The sequence below is a fragment of the Staurois parvus genome, unplaced genomic scaffold (genome assembly GCF_062004578.1).
Source record: "Staurois parvus isolate SC_StPar_1 unplaced genomic scaffold, SC_StPar_1.0 ptg000155l, whole genome shotgun sequence".
Lineage (NCBI taxonomy): Eukaryota > Metazoa > Chordata > Amphibia > Anura > Ranidae > Staurois > Staurois parvus.
The window spans coordinates 11,819,003-11,837,133 of NW_028317951.1; the positions used below are offsets into that span (position 1 = coordinate 11,819,003).

The 18,131-nt window shown below is 39.4% G+C and overlaps 1 protein-coding gene across 1 annotated transcript in view; it reads right to left on the reverse strand.

The window, feature by feature from the left end:
• ZBBX (zinc finger B-box domain containing) overlaps positions 1 to 18,131 on the reverse strand; it is a 317,177-nt gene that overhangs the window by 182,079 nt on the left and 116,967 nt on the right. Inside the window, exon 10 of the mRNA XM_089675461.1 lies at positions 3,530 to 3,644. Within this exon, the coding sequence (XP_089531587.1) occupies positions 3,530 to 3,644 (115 nt within the window). The remainder of the gene's footprint in view (positions 1 to 3,529; positions 3,645 to 18,131) is intronic.

Consider the following 18,131-nt stretch of genomic DNA (forward strand, 5'->3'; position numbering starts at 1 on the left):
CCTTGGGGACCCCTAGATCACCAGACCTAGTGTTTCCATTGGAAGTTTTCCCTTCTATTACTTTTCTGGGGGCAACCCAAAATTTGTGATTTTCTTTTACTTTCACTTTCAATGATAATGGAAAACAGGACAAATAGAGAGGGTGAATCTCCTTAACGGGAGCACAGACAGCAATAAAAACTGGCAAATGTTCAAATCCCTCTTCTCTCCATCCAAAACTAAAACAAGTTTTGCCTTTAGTTATACTGTAACCACTTCCCAACTGCGCTATAGCCGAAAGATGGCTACAGCACAGTTGTCCAGTTCTGGAAGGGCGTCCATGAACATCCTCCCAGAACGTGCCCCCTGCGTACCCCCAGCGGCGCGCACACAGCGTTGTCGGTGATTAGGTAAAATGCCAAACACAGCAGCCTTTTATCACATGATCAGCTGTATCCAATGACACAGCAGATCACAATGTTGCTCACTATACAGTTGCCAGTTATCGGCCACACTTTCCTCACCATGTCACAGCATGAGGAAAGTACTGGCGATAACCAGCAAATGTGACAAGGGAGATCTGCACTGATAATCAGGGCACTGACTATCAGTGCCCTGATTATCAGTGACGCCCAGCAGTGCCCAGCAATGCCAACCAGCAGTGCCACCCAGCAGTATCACCCATCAGCGCCCAGCAGTGCCACCCATCAGTGCCCAGCAGTGCTGCTCATCAGTGTCGCCCCTCAGTGCCCAGCAGTGCCGCCAGTCAGTGCCGCCCATTAGTGCCCATCAGTACCGCCTATCAGTGCCACCTATCAGTGCCCATCATTGCTGCATATCAGTGCATCATCAGTGCCTCCTCATCAATGCCCACCAGTGCCACCTAATCAGGCAACGCCTCATCAGTGCCCATCAGTGCTACCTATCAGTGCCGCCTATCAGTGCTGCTTATCAGTGCAGCCTAATCAATGCACATCAGTGAAGGAGAAAAATTACCTGTTTGAAAAATGTAATAATAGAAACAAAGAAAAACTTTTTTTTTCAAATTTATTGCTCTTTTTTTGTTCATAGTGCAAAAAAGAAAAACCCCAGTGGCAATTAAATACCACCAAAAGAAAGCTCTATTTGTGTGAACAAAATTATAAAAATGTCATATGGGTACAGTGTTGCATGACTGCACAATTGTCATTCAAAATGCAACAGCACAGAAAGCTGAAAAGTGGCCTGGGCAGGAAAGGGATGAAAGTGCCTGGTAGGCAGGTGGTTAATTACTTTATGAATCCCTGTGTTTCCAATTCAAAGTACAGTAAAACCTTAACATGTATGTTTCTGCCTATATGAGCAAATCCCTTTATCTGCCATCTTTGCATTACATACAGTGTTGTCTGGAACCTGAATTTCATGCTTGGCGCTTGACTTATTATGTGCCTGGTTGGTTTTTACTATCTGTGTAATCCATATGTGAATATAAAAGCAGGGGCTTGAGTGGGCATTCTGCCAGGGCAGGCAGAAATTAAAGCAAGCAAGACCTGTGGAAAAATAACTAGTGTATACATAACGATTCCGACACTAATCAGACTATTCTTTATATGCTTAGCATGAAAGATTTCCCGCAACATCTCTTTCATGAAGCATCTTTCACAGTGCTGCCAAAATGATCATTTGTAGCTAGCTGTTATAATCAAACAGTTCAATTTAATGTACTAATTAAATGCAAGACCTTTTTCAATCATTAAATAAAATGTAGTTCATGAAAGAAAGAATGAACTTAGATCTATGGCATTGTTTACATAAACAGAACTGTGAACAACAGTGTGTGAAAACATTTGAACTGTTGCCAGCACTATTAATTATAAAGTCATTAGTGCAAATGTAAAGCTTTGGGGCTCATTTATAAAAGAATATGTATAGTATGCACTAAGGGGTGTATTTATGTAAAGAATGCATAGCTATTCATCCAGAGAAACTGCTGCTACATTTGTTCTGTGCAAATAGGGTAAAGTGAAATGTTCTTCTATTACCTTTACAGGTCAGATATTATCCAGTCATAAAAATAGAATGCATTAAGACCACTAGATGGAGAGCTATTTAACTGAAGCAATTTTTTTTTTTAAATAAATAAAATTCAACCTGTAGAGGTGATAGAAGAAGAACATTAACTTTTTCCCATTCACACAGAACAAATCTACCAGCAGTTGTGCTGGTCAATATATATATATTTATTTATTTATTTTTTAAAAACAACTCTAAGGGCTCAGGCCTAACTGTGTTGGACACGGTTTTCAATTAGATTTTAATTGTTTAGGTCTACAGCACTTCTCCATAGTAACATTTAGTTCCTTAGGCCTCTCTCACATACTCAATCTGATCAGGTTTGCCTGTCAGTTTTTCAGGTGGACCTGATCAGATGGTCCATGCATTCCTATGGACAGGCAGATGTAAACAGACGTGTGTCCATTTATTATTATTATTATACAGGATTTATATAGCGCCAACAGTTTGCTCAGCGCTTTACAATATAACAGGAAACAATACAGCAACAATACAGTTCAATACAAGAAGGATTTGAGGGCCCTGCTCCTTGGAGCTTACAATCTAGGAGGGGCTAGTGGTACAAAATGTAGTAACTGTGGGGGATGGACTGGTTGGAAGAGTAGAAGATTTCAGTATTAGCTGAGGGCAGGATAGGCTTCCCTGAAGAGCTTTTCAGAGATCGCCTAAAAGTGAGCAGAGTAGGCGATAGTCTGATAAATTGGGGTAGAGAGTTCCAGAGGATGGGGAAAGCTCTGGAGAAGTCCTGGAGACGAGCATGGGAGGAGGAGACAAAGGAGCTAGAGAGTAGGAGGTCTTTCGAGGAGCGGAGAGTACTGTTTGGGTGATATTTAGAGACAAGATCGGTGATATAATTTGGGGCCAAGTTATAAATGGCTTTATACGTTATTGTTAGTGTTTTGAACTTTATGTTCTTTTTCTGTTGGGCAACGGGAAGCTAGTGGAGGCCACCTACCTCCAGATCCACTCCAGTCTGCTAGAAAAAAAAAAGGACTAAGGGGATCTGTCCTCTTCTGTTTAGGTGGATTGGATCAGAGGGTAGTCAGGTGTAAATGGAAGGCATCCATTTACTCCTGGCCACCCACAGAGCTGAATGTGTCATCTGTCCACTCTGCTCCAATCAGCAGGAGATCTGTGAGAGGTACCTCTGCTGATTGGAACAGAATCCGCCTCATGAAAGGGGCGTTATTGTTTCATTCTAAGGACCACCACTGCTTCTACTATCAATTTATCATTATTTTTATTATAATTTGCTACATTTAATTCATGGCTCATTTTGGTTACGTTACTTGGCTGTTTTCATTTGTTTTGGTTGGTGTATAGTGCTGCAACTACCTTTTTGTAATTTGAAACTTATTGGATACCACCAGCCTCTGTGATTTAGATTTATTAATATATATTAATAATATAATAATTATTACTTCATTTAGAATGAAAAACACTGGTAAGCTTACTAAAAGTAAAGTTGTCTTTTAGGTAGAGGTTAAACCGACCATACCTTCTGTGTTTCTTCAGCATCAGTTTCTCTAGGTAACTTAAGCCACTGTCTTTAAATTCAACTTGGAATGGTTTTCCAGTGAAAACAGTCTGAACTGCTGAATCACCAATAGAATCTAGGGGAAAAATGAATATTTGAAAACAACACCAATGCCATTTCACATGATCAAAAACATGTAAAATAAGATCATGCAGTATGCATCCTTAAAGCCAATTTCCATTTTCAGGCAGAGAAATTTATACTTGTGAATAGAGGAAATTCTGTCCTTCTTCCACCCAAAAAACATAAATTAGCTACGTATGTATAAATGTACTTTTTTAACTAAACTGATGGAACATTATTAACCCCTAAAGAAGAACTAAAGGCAAAGACTTACAGCATACATGGGTGCAGAAAAGTGAAGCTCAAGGAACATGGTGTGAACAAGCCCTTAGTTTTGGATAGTATTGGGAAGGATTGGAACCTCGGTTAGGGTATTATTGCTGTCTTTGTCAATACTGGAGATATTTCCTTTAAGTCTTGTCCCAGTCAAAGAAAGTCTTCAAAGGCAAAGAGACAAGAAAAAAAACGTTTTTTTTAAGTAATATAGAGGGGTCATAATCTCTGTTGGATTTTGATTCCTGGATTAGTTCTTGTGCTGTTGTCACCATGACAAAATGTGCATGGAAATTTCTCCAAGGGGGTCAACAAGACAACAATAAGAGCCAGAATATCTAACCCTTCCTTACTCTTTAAAAAATGTTGGCTGAAGTTATGTTTTAAATCATGATATCATCATCACTCTGCTACTGTAAAGCTGCCCAGGCTCATCCAAATACCTAATACAAATGCAAGAAGTTTACTGAACCAGGAAAATGTTTCATATTATGTAGCAAAATCTCAGAAAATTGGAATTTGTTATACCTGATCATCTTTATGAGATGTTAACTGTTGTATGTGTGTGCCCTGTAATAGGCCTGACATGCATACATATCGTAGACTGCACGATTTACCAATTTGTTAAGAAAAAACGTAAAGTATGGTCATTTGGATGGCATTGGCACACAGGCAAAGAATATTGTAGACTATTATACCATTAAACAGTTACAGTTAGGTCCATATATGTTTGGACACAGGCACAATTTTAGATTTTTTCAGGCATTTACCAAAACATATTCAAGCTATAGTTATATAGTGGACATGGGCTGAAAGTGCACACTCTCAGAAAAAGGGGATGGCTATTCTTAAGAGCTGTAGTTCCTAAACCCTTCCTCCAATTTGGATGTACATACCCTCAAATTAAACCTGAGAGTGTGCACTTTCAGCCCATATCCATTATATAACTATAACTTGAATATGTTTTGGTAAATACCTGAAAAAAACTAAAATTGTGCCTGTGTCCAAATATTTATGGACCTAACTGTATATATATATATATATATATATATATACTGTATATATATATCCTTATGGATACGCTTAGGGGAGTATTTATAAAGCAGTAAATGCAGCATTCACCAGTCATTCACTACAGGTGAATCAACCACTGTAATGTAAATGCATGTAGTAATGTAGGAAGATATACTTGCATTGAGTGTTTGGTGAATGTCACTATCACTGCCCAAAAAATAAGGCCTCATGCAGTGGACATTTTTACAGCTACTCCTAGGGGCGCCTGGCTTTTTTTTTTCTGCCTCTAAACTCCACTACATGTTAGCCTATGTGTCCATGCACACATAAACGTTTAGAGCTGTTTAGTGGCAGAAGAGTTTAGAGGTTGGAAAAAAAACCCACTGTCAGTGCATCCAGAAGCAGCAGCATTTTGGCAGGAAAAACGTGTGTAACTCCCTGGTCACATCAAAGCCGATTTTGAAATCATGCGACTTACAGTGAAGTCGCACGATTTCAAAACTGGGTGACCTGCCAATTTCATTGTGATTTGCAAGACATCTGACACAAATGTCCATGCAAATCGCAACAAAAGTAGTGCATGCACTACTTTAGAAATCGGTGTGGCTCTGACCAAGTCGGAACCACACCAATATGACCGCTTTAATAGTGGACAATAGGGTGCGGCTTGGCATACAGTTTGCAAGTCGCATGGCACGCAAATCGGATGCCAAGTCGCACCCGATGTGACCAGGTGCTAAATGCATGTACACGCATGTAAACGTGTGTTATTGCTAGGTGCATTTAGTGCTTAAGCATTGAAAGAGAAGTATGGCTTTCATTTTTATTTTTTTCCCCCCATTATACTTATCTAAGTGGATGTAGCATCGGTGTGACTCTGCATTTGTCCCCCGCTGGTTCTAACGGTTAGAACGCTGAGTTCTCCTCTCCGCTTTGCACCCCCCCCCCCCCAAGTGCTCACTGGATCACTGCACTGTGGAGGGGGAGGAAAGGGGGAGAAAATGGCTGGCACACGCTCTCAGTAGATCACTGAGAGGCTGAGCTAGGTGCCGCTCCAGACTCTGGGGTAGATCCTGACTTTGAAGTCGGGATCTTTCCCCAGCCTGGACTGGCTGAGTGACATCAGCCGATATCAGGCTTCAGCCCGCTGTCGGCTGAAAACAAGTCACAGGAGTGTAGAGTGAACTGCACTCCTGTAATTCACAGAAAAAGAGCTTTGGTTGTACTTATCCTTTAATTCATTTCAATGGCCCAAATAAGTTATTTATTCTGGTCAAGTTAAATGAATTAACTCCCAAATACTTGAAGCGGGTAAACACGTTACACACTTTTACAAACGTTAGGCTTTTTCTTTTTGCAAAAACACTGCTGCCAGGAGGAGGCCTCTAGGAAAGTAAAAAAAAAAGTCCAGTGTGTATGAGGCCTTAAAGTGGAACAGAACTAATTTTAAACCCTCTTGTTTTCTGATAAGAATTACCTATGAGAAGGCTGGAAGCAGTGCAACTAGCCAGCCGCACAGAACTGCACCAACAAGATCTGACCACCCTCAGGACAGGCTGTTTGCAGAGAACATCTGATCTTAATTTTTCCCAGGAGCGGCTAGCTAGCTGGGATAGTAAGGAAAGCATAACACAAAGCATCAAGAATATCATCAACATGTTTAAAACAGCTCCACAGGCAACACCGAAACACTGATCTATTTCCCCATTGTTAATTAGAAAAAAGCCACCCTTACCCTATGGCTCACTCAGGCTTATGGTAAATACATTTATGTTCGAAGAGCAAGCCCTGTGTGAGTGTCCTTACTATACAAGTGAATCCATACCATTAATTTTTTCCTAAATGCAATCCCTAATTGAAAGTATATCGGTAGTAATATTAATCAAATGTTTAAACGGGTTTATTTATTGCTCCTTTAAGTAAGAATAAATCCAAAAACAAAAATGTAATATACCAATCTATAAATAGTATGGCTGCATCTGTTTTCTTTTCTAGGCTTATTTTCCATTATTTTTACTTGGTGATCTGGCAAGTAACATACTGCCTGTCTTAGGGTGTCACCAATCTGAATGGAGGAGCGATGGAGACACCTTTGGACAGCAGAACGGTAAATCTGTGGAGAGGGTAGAGTTAGATACACTAGCAAGTTTAGGTGCACTTAACTAGCAAATTAAAGCCAAACTCCAGCTAACACTTTTGAAACAATTACAGCAACAGTTTTTTTTCCTTTCAGGATGAAGGTTTTACATAAAATAATAAAAGCTGACAATGGTAAGCACCCCTGTCAGCAATAAATAGTATGTTCCAACACTCTAAGGGTTCTTTCACACATGAGGCCAGACAGCATTAAAACCAAGAGGTTTTACCATCTCCTCTGCCTGTCTGAACACAGACATGCAGCTTCTCAGGGCTGTACACTAGCCATGGCCTGATGCTGTGTTTTACGGCCGTGGCAAACATGAAACAGCAAGCCACATTCAGCAGGTGTTACCACCACTGAATGCATTCTATGCAAGTCTAAGGGCTGCAACACAAAAGCCCCCTCACCTCCACAAATCTGTGCAATGCACAATTGCATTGCAGTGGTGCAACATTTACAGGGTTAAATCATGCTGTGAGTTTAGTGATCACCTCCTCAACAGCTCTGAAAACAAATCCACTGTGGATCACTTTTCAGAGGGGCAACCAGAGCTGCCATACATGTGAATAAGCTCTAACACTTTTGCTAGACAGCTTAGTCTGCTGAAAAATAGCAATCGCTTGCGGGATGAACAAGTGAAAATAAAGGAAAAAGTCTGGAAAAAAAAGAAGAAAACAAATGTGGCTACCAGATCTGTGATCAAGCAGATATTTATCAATGCCTGTAATAAGCAGAATTATTGTTTTGTTTTCCTTTTTTTCTTTTATTTTACAAGTAATAAGCTTTTATTAGAAATAGCGGCAACAGGGGCGGACTGACAACTCATGGGGCCCCCGGGCAAAAGGGGATCATGGGGCCCCTGTGTCCTTGCCCAAACTCAAAAAAGCCTATGAAAAAGGTACCAGGGGCATCTCATGGGGCCCCCTACTGACCCCGGGCCCTCGGGCAGTGCCCGAGTTTCCAAATGGTCAGTCAGCTCCTGAGCGGCAATATACACAAGAAGTGCCGCTTGCATATCCAGTCATCAGGAATAGTTTACAGCATTATTGTTTAAGGTCTGACACAATGGAGTTGATTTACTAAAAGAAAATAGACAGTGTGCTTTGCAAGTGCGGTTGCATTCATTTTCCCCAGAGCTTAAGCTAGCCATAGATGAGACAATTTTCTTTCCTGCAACCATAGGTCAATGGCTCAATTCATAGCTCAATTCCCCCGTCAACACATTCAGTGTTGATGGTGGAACCCGCTGGTGGGTTATTATGTTCTCCCAGTGAGGAGGGGAGGGGGATGGGGAAGCCTTCCCTGCCAGGAGAACACAGTGGTTATTGCTAGTGGCTATAGCCTCTGGCAATAATCGCATGAAAAATTCAACAGACTGATTGTGCCCAAGTCATACAACAAATGATTTGGGAACAATCATCCTGCCCATTGGAGGTTTGAATCCCTGGTGAACCAGCCAAGATTTGAACTATCTATGGCCAGCTTTAGTGAATGTAGTGAAGCTCTGCTGATTTCTAACATCCCATCAGGTTGAAGTGAAACTTTACCACATTACATTTACTAAGGAGAATGAGTGCAACTGCACTTGCAAAGTGCACAGTCTCTTTGCCTTTAGTAAACCAACCCCATAAGTTTGCAATTACATGTTTCCAGTGAATATCACAGCTTTGGGTTGCTCAAATAAGAAAAATATGTAAATTCTAAATATGACACAAATGATATCCTCATTCTATTCCATACAGATCCACTACTTAATGACCCTGTAGTCTATTTTTCATTAGTTTGTACCTTACTGTGTTTTTCTGCCTCCTTGTAATGTCCTCAAATCAGCACCCCAATCTCCCCTCCCTCTTCCTCTCCTCTTCACTTCCATTTGTTTTGAATGAGCAGTCCCAAGTCCATCTTCAGAGACAGGGTGGCCATGTCACTACATACAGTGGAGCCATGAACGAACATAGTAGCCACCCTCTCACAGCAGCAAAAAAATAAATTTAAAAAAAGGAAACTGGAGAATGCCCTGCTGTATACAATTTTAAAATATACTTGGATGTTTTGTGAAGTTCCTTTTGCAGGTGCACTTTTGAATCTATAATTGTTTTTTCTTTCCTTCCTGTGTGCCAGGATAATGCGCTGTAGCATGGCGGACACTTCAGAGTGACACAAATATTTTAGGATTGTAAAAAAAACGATTGGCATTTTCCAGCCAACCAATTAATTAAAAGCCTCTTCTACAGGTATTGCATTACTTTACTTGGCCAGTCTGCTTGGGAGACTGATTATCTACTGACTGGAGGGTAGATATAGTCTAAGATTTGGAGGGCTTGCATGGAAGTATGTGTCAACCAACATCACCAGAAACTAAAAATGGACGGAGATTGTGAATATCCACATATTCATATCGGTGTGATCCAGGTATGACCTAGGTTTTTCCAACTACTGCGCTCATCTCTAAAGGCGACATTTAACATCAAATTCCTTAAATCCAACCGATCATTCTCCTTTGTTCTTGCCACATGAACCAAAAATGTATAAAAAATGTAAATGTCCTTTTCCATTGTGTTTTTTTCAGGACACATAAAAGATCAAATTATTTTTCACAAAATATCATAACCACCTAGAACAGAGCTAATGATGGCTTCATTTTAGTTTAGCAGCATCTGGAATAAGAAGACTACACTCTTCTATTGTAAAACAAAGTGTATAACAGATACTGCAAGTATCTTGCAAATGAGAACTCTCATCACTTTCAAGCTTTAACATCTCAATATAGTTAAAGCATAAGGCATCAACAGAGTTTGTTTGCTGGTAAGTGAGTGTTCAGATGCAAAATATGTAATTAGTGAGAAAATAAATGCAAAATGCTAATGTGCAAACCTTTGATGATGAAGAATCATCTGAATTGCAAAGAAATGTTAGATGTTGTGTGGTATATGGATTCAACTGAGTAAAGATGTGTTTGCATTTCCTCAGTGGGCTAAAGAACAAGAAGTCAAGTCTCTTAAGGGTGATTTAAAGAAAGTGGCATGTATCTTTTAAATGGATCTATTTTAAATGAAAAAGGACCATCTGGGGAAGGTGGGGGGTCATCAGTTGCCCTGCACTAAGGTGACTATTAGCAAGTTAAGAATATATGATGGCATGAATTAATCAAACACAATCATTGTTATTAAAGAACCTCAATGTCATTAAAAAAAACATAATAGGTTGACATACCTGTAACTTCCATAGCTTTGAGTACAGTTCGGGACACAGGAATTGATTCTTTGACCATGGTTTTTTTTACTGTTATCTTCAGATGACTGAACACTGGCAAAAGCTTTGCTGGGACTGCAACCCCCATCCCCCCCCCCACCAGTGTATCCATATGATCCCGCCCACTCTGTGAGGCTCCAGTTTTTTAGCAAGCAATAAGGAGATCGCAGAGAAACAAGGTGAGGGACCTGTGTCCTGTACTGTACTCCAAGATATGAAATTTACAAATTAATGTAAATGTAAAAAAACAGACAGAAAAAACATATATATCACACAATAGTGTTAAATAATGTGTAAGATCCTTCAGGATCTATAAAGGTGTCTGAAAATGTGATGAATACTATATTCTAAAGTGCAATATATAATAAATGGGTCTTTATAAAGTGACAGCAACCAGTCCCAGGTGGGACCAACTCCCAAAATTATAAGTGATAATTATATAATTGTGATGTATCCCCAATCAGGGATATATATCAATGGTAACACAAATCAAGTGACTGGTGTAAATATCCACATGAAATAGTATACATCAATAGCCAAGTGTCGAAACAATAAAAAAAATCTCAATAACCATTGATGTGTAGCAGTGCCTTTATCTTCATTAAAGTGCTCCAGTGCTGGTGCAAATGGTGAGCATGAATCCTAGATGGCAGGCATGCCCCCTCACCTCCTTGATGCGAAAAATATAAAATATAAAATGGTAAGCCCATAAAATATTTTATGGGCTTACCAGGGGCAAAACATTGCATCTCTAGTACCCCCAGTAGTGATATTATTCATACCACATTGAGGAACAAATCAGTGTTTAACCCTCAAGTTAGCAATAACAATCAAATTGAAGTGTTTAAAAAAATGGTTAATCTAGATCTTGAGAAACTGAATATCCCCAAAGAGCCACGGAATATTGGTTTAAAAACTATCTAAACAGGAAAACATAGTGATTAGACCTGCAGATAAGGGTGGAGGTATTGTTGTTTTATCAAAAGAATATTACCTCAAGGAACTTGGAACACAATTAGGTGATACCACAACATATCAAAAACTCAATAAGGATCCAACAATCAAATATAAAAAAGAATTGGAAAAAATAGTAAAAAAAGGAGTGGAAATAAAGATTCTAAATAAAAAAAAGAGGTAAATATTTAATACCCAAAATGTGCAGAATTCCGGTGATCTACACGGTGCCGAAAGTACACAAAGATTCAGTTAATCCACCAGGTAGGCTGATAATCAACGGAATGCAGTCCATTTTAGCTAGGATTGGACAATATATAGATATCCATTTGCAGCCATTAGTGAAAAATACTAAATCGTATCTTAGGGACACCAAACATCTGATCCAAATATTAGAGGAAGTGAAGCTAAACCAGAATATCATTCTAGCAAGTGCAGATGTATCATCACTCTATACAATAATCAATCATGAGGATGCCATACAATCAGCTAGTTGGGGTCTAAGGGAATGTATCCAATTATCATGGAAGCAAAGAAAATTCATTCTTGAAGCTCTGGACTATTGTTTAGCACATAACTACTTCTGGCATAATAACACATTTTTTAGACAAACGAAAGGTGTGGCAATGGGAGCGAGATTCGCTCCCAGTGTAGCCAACTTGTTTATGGCTCAGTGGGAAGAAGAAGCAATATACCAACACCCACCTGATGAATTAAAAGTATACAAGAGATACATAGATGATGTGTTTATAGTATGGGAAGGAAAAGAGGCTGATCTAATAGAGTTTTTAAATATATTGAATATCAACAGCAAAAATATCAAATTCACATGGAACCATAACAATAAATGTATCCAGTTTCTGGATTTAGAGATCATAATGAATGAATCAAATATTTATACTAAAAACCTTTTTAAAGAAGTGGATAGAAATGGGTACATTCCCTTAGATAGTTGTCACTACCCCCCTTGGCTGCTTAGATCCCTAAAGGACAATTTGTTAGGCTCAGACGAAATTGTACGTATGAAGAGGATTATCTTGAGCAAGTAAAGATAATGAAAGAACGATTTATTGCAAAAGGCTACAAAAGCAAACAGATTAAAGATAAAATTGAAGAAGTATGTAATATTGATATATCCCTGCTTTTGAAAGATAAGGAAAAAGAAGAAAATTTTATGGAACAACCAGCCATTATTATAGATTTTAATGTAAATTATAAAAAAATTGAACACATTTTTAGAAGACACTGGGCGATCTTGAAAACGGATTCAGCCTTAAATAAAATATTATCTGATCAGCCTAAATTTGTGTACAGAAAGGCACCTACCCTTAGGAATAGACTTGTTAAGAATGTATTAGATCCACCCACTAGGAGCAAAAAGGTCACGTTTTTAGATGTAAATGTTTTTTTCGCTGTAGAAAATGCTACGCGTGTAAAGCCACTATGGGCCAGAACAAAAAAAGATATTCGTTTAGATCAGAGACAAATGGGAAAGAGTTTAAAATCAATGAATTTATCTCATGTAAAACAGAAGGTGTCATACATGAGCTGCAATGCGGGTGTGGACTGCAGTATATAGGGCGCACCAAAAGACCGCTGTGGGTCCGCTTACGTGAACACATCCAAAAGATAAAAAAGGGATTCCCTAGACACAGCGTGTCAAAACACTTTGCAATACATCACAATAAAGACACATCAGGCCTTCTTTTTTGGGGAATTGAACGGTACAATAGGCATTGGAGAGGCAGCCATAAAGTATGCACATTAAGTAAGGCGGAGTCAAAATGGATATACACAATGCAGACCCAAGTTCCTATGGGGTTAAACGTTGAGTTTGATCTTAACTGTTTTATCAGTGATTTTTAGATTTATGATCAGGGTTTTATGATGCACATATATGTTGTAAACACTCGGCATGGGTTCCCTGTATCAACCTGGCTTCATATATTTCACGGTTTTATGTAAGGTTCATCCATTAGTCCACGTGTGTTAGTTTTTTAGGAAATGAGGGAATTTGCCATCTTTGTATTTAGGTTGGCATATATATTGTATATATATATATATATATATATATATATATATATACAGTTGCATGAAAAAGTATGTGAACCCCTTGGGATTACGTGGAGTTTTGCATGAATTGGGCATAAAATGTGCTCTGAACGTCATCTAAGTCACAACAATAGAAGAACACAGTCTGCTGAACATAATACTACACAAACATTAGATATTGCCATGGTTTAATTGCACATAACATATAAACATTCACAGTGCAGGGAGGAAAAAGTATGTGAGGCCCTAGCTTAATGACTTCTCCCAGAGCTAATTGGAGCCAGGAGTGAGCCAACCTTGACTCCAATCAGTGTGATGATATTGGATGTGTTGCTGACAGCTGTCCTGCCCTTAAAAAACACACACCTGTTTTGGGTTTACTGGTTTCAGGAAGCACTGTCTGATGTGAACCATGCCTCGCAGAAAAGAGCTCTCAGAAGACCTACAATCAAGAATTGTTGACTTGCATGAAGCTGGAAAGGGTTACAAAAGTATCTCCAAAAGCCTTGATGTTCATGTGTCCACGGTAAGACAGACTGTCTACAAATGGAGAAAGTTTAACACTGTTGCTACTCTCCCTAGGCGTGGTCGTCCTGTAAAAATGACTGCAAGAGCACAGCACAGAATGCTGCATGAGGTAAAGAAGAATCCCAGAGTGTCAGCTAAAGACCTACAGAAATCTCTGGCACGTGCTAACATTTTTGTTGACACATCTACAATAAGGAAAACATTAAACAAGAATGGAGTACATGGGAGGACACCACGGAGGAAGCCATTGTTGTCCAAAAAGAATATTGCAGCACGTTTGAAGTTTGCAAAAGAGCACCTGGATGTTCCACAGCACTACTGGCAAAATATACTGTGGACAGATGAAACCAAGATTGAGTTGTTTGGGAAGAACACACAACACTATGTGTGGAGAAAAAAAGGCACAGCACACCAACATCAAAACCTCATCCTCACTGTAAAACATGGCGGAGGGAGCATCATGGTTTGGGGCTGCTTTGCTGCCTCAGGACCTGGACGGATTGTTGTCATTGATGGGAAAATGAATTCCAGAGTTTATCAAGACATTTTGCAGGAAAACGTACGACCATCTGTCCGCCAACTGAAGCTCCGCAGAGGATGGGTGATGCAACAGGACAATGACCCAAAGCAAACAAGTAATTCAACAAAACAATGGCTGCAACAGCACAGAATATGCCTTCTGGAGTGGCCCAGTCAGAGTCCTGACCTCAACCCGATTGAAATGCTGTGGCATGACCTTAAGAGAGCGATTCACACCAGACATCCCAAGAATATTGCTACACTGAAACAGTTTTGTGAAGAGGAGTGGTCCAAAATTACTCCAGATCATTGTGCAGGTCTGATCAGCAACTACAGGAAACGTTTGGTTGAGGTTATTGCTGCCAAAGGAGGGTCAACCAGTTATTAAGTCCAAAGGTTCACATAATTTTTCCTCCCTGCACTGTGAATGTTTACATGTTATGTGCAATTAAACCATGGCAACATCTAATGTTTGTGTAGTATTATGTTCAGCAGACTGTGTTCTTCTATTGTTGTGACTTAGATGACGTTCAGAGCACATTTTATGCCCAATTCATGCAAAACTCCACGTAATCCCAAGGGGTTCACATACTTTTTCTTGCAACTGTATATATATATATATATATATTATATATATTTTATTTTATTTTTGAATTGGCATTATAGTCTATATATGCGTGTCAGATATTATTATCTAAAATTTGAGCTGGCATATATATAGGTGACACCACTCTCTTTCCCCTCCTTTATGACATTTATTTTTATTAATTTTGTAATTATCATATTTTTAATAAATATCTTATTTTATATAGTTTTACATTAAAATAATTATAGTCATATCGATATACCAGTTTTTGTAGGTATTTTTACCTTTTCTACCTTTCAACATTATATTGTTAGCCATATATGAGGTCATAGGCATTATGTATGGGACTAATATCAGGAGTTTTTACCCAAGGTTTTCTACCGCTTGGTTTACACAATTATTCAATTATTACATACTGCATAGTTTGCACAAGTATATATTTATACAGCTGTTTTAAAGATTGGGTGTGGATCGAGCGATATACTAATTGGTATATAATTATATGACAACCAGCTAGATCCCCTGGTAAATGGCCGTGTCGATAATGTCCTCGATGCAATAGAGACTACTGTAAAATGGCCACGGCGGATCTTCCCACCGCTGATAGAGTGACATGTTATATGTCATTCAATCCAAATAAAATTAGTTAGATCCTCAAGAAAATGGCCTCGTCGTTAGTGTCTTTGATTCTATGTAGACTACTACAAAATTGCAACGGCGGGCCTTCCCACCGCTGATTGATTGACAGTTAGGTCTTCCTATAAATATAAGCCTTCATTCACCATGACGTTATCCTGAGGAAGTCACGTGTGCGTGACGTAACGCGTAGATGCGGCGTGGTGATGCACTTCCCGTGGAGCGCCATCTTACTACTCCAGAGTGCATGCAGTACACCCATGCTTAGTGGTGTAAAAGCCTGATTGATCTTCTTATATGTGAGTTTGAACTTGGCGATTTTACATGTTTTTATACTAATAAACGGTGTTGCACTATGGGATTCTGCTTTTTATCCCTTTATGGTCCTAAATATGGTGTTCACCTATTGACATATATACTACGGTTACCTGTATATGGAGGAGTGATCTATATTGGAGGAGATTACCAATAAGGGGCTGTGGAACGTGAGTGGCCTGGAGAATCATTACCTGTAGAATCCGGGGAGATCCAAAAGGCGTGTTTACCCTTGTGGGTCACATCAAGGTGGTGAGGGGGCATGCCTGCCATCTAGGATTCATGCTCACCATTTGCACCAGCACTTGAGCACTTTAATGAAGATAAAGGCACTGCTACACATCAATGGTTATTGAGATTTTTTTTATTGTTTCGACACTTGGCTATTGATGTATATTATTTCATGTGGATATTTACACCAGTCACTTGATTTGTGTTACCATTGATATATATCCCTGATTGGGGATACATCACAATTATATAATTATCACTTATAATTTTGGGAGTTGGTCCCACCTGGGACTAGTTGCTGTCACTTTATAGGGTCCCTGGATAAGACCCATTTATTATATAATGCAGTTAGAATATAGTATTCATCATGTTTTCAGACACCTTTATAGATCCTGAAGGATCTTACACAGTATTTAACACTATTGTGTGATATATATGTTTTTTCTGTCTGTTTTTTTTACATTTACATTAATTTGTATTTATGTTTAGCGCTACACCATTATTGTATCATATTCATTTGTCCCATAGGTAGAGGATTGGGTGTGAGCAGCAATTCAGTATTTAGGTTCAATAGCAGCGCAGGGGGATTTTTACATTATTATGAAATTTACAGATATGTGAAAATTCCTACAGTATTAGGAATTGTCATACAGTACATGACACAGGATTTGATTCTTAAACCATAGGACTTTCGCAAGCAATGATGTGAGGGGTAGGCAACAAAATACCCACACCAGCAGCAACAGGTCCACAGGAAAAACAAGAAGGGTCAACAGACCTAAAAGAACAGTTGACAGCAGAAGCACATTGCTACCAAAATGGATTTGAAAATGTGAAGAAAGGATAAGGTGGTGGCCTGCAACGTGTGAGAAAAAACAATGCTACATGCTGTAAAAAGCCTAAGAACCCTAACAACCTCTGGGAGATTGAACTCAGGTAGAGAAGAAGGGACTCATTCAATGAGGATAGAAGTCCTAGAAAAAATGCAACATTACCATCCCACTGGGTGGAAGAGAAGGGAGGAATCCCATAGAGGGAGCACTCTTTGAGAAAACAGAAGAGAGTTCCCAAGGGAAGACATAGCAGATAGCCATAGACAAAAGACCTGATCCCACCCATAAGGTGAATTGTGAATTGTCTGACATGGCTTTAGGGTAGAAAATGGGGAGGGAGAATGACATTTTCATGGAAGATGACAAGTACCAGGTAAGCACCAGACAAGCACCGAGTAAGTACCAGACATGCACCAGGTAAGCAAGGACTATTGGCCTCCAGGATACTTGGTCCCTATGTAGCGTGGGAAAAGAAGGGGGCTCCCAAGAAGAAAATTTGGCAACTCCAAACAGAAGAAATTGTAGGATGGGGAACAAGAACAAGCTCTGGTATGTAGTTCTCTATTATCACACTAGGTGAGAACTACCTCGCATGATAGATTGCACAGTATGGGGAAAGCATTCTGCATGCCACATGGAAAGGGGCATCTAAGCTAAAGGTTAGAATGTACCTAACTATAGAATATCAGTGAATTAGAGATAGGAGATCTATCGGTAAAATTCTGTAGAGTAGTCAAATAACTAGAAATGCTTGGTGAGAGAGGCAGGCAAGTGCTGGGGTACCTACAGACCACATGCAGAGAGAGAAACAAATGCAATGCAACCTTTTCCAGTATTAAACCTAGGAACAGAATCAACTGGTAAAAAAGGCTAGGTTATTCAGAAGCTGTGAGCAGAATGGCTTCTCAGCCCGTAAAAAGGGCAATTTAGTAATCCATAACATCCACACACACATATCCTAGAAATAGCAGGCACATCCCACTAACTTGACTGTCCTTGCTTAAATTGTGAAAGTCTGTGTAGGCTTGATTTCACTCCAAACACACTAGTAAATACCGTGATAGCCCATGTACTCTTCTTCTGTGTTCAGTATCCCCAGCTTTCAAAACACTCACCAAAAGATGTAAACTCCTTAAATCAATAACTAGGTCTATGAGCGCTTTGTCT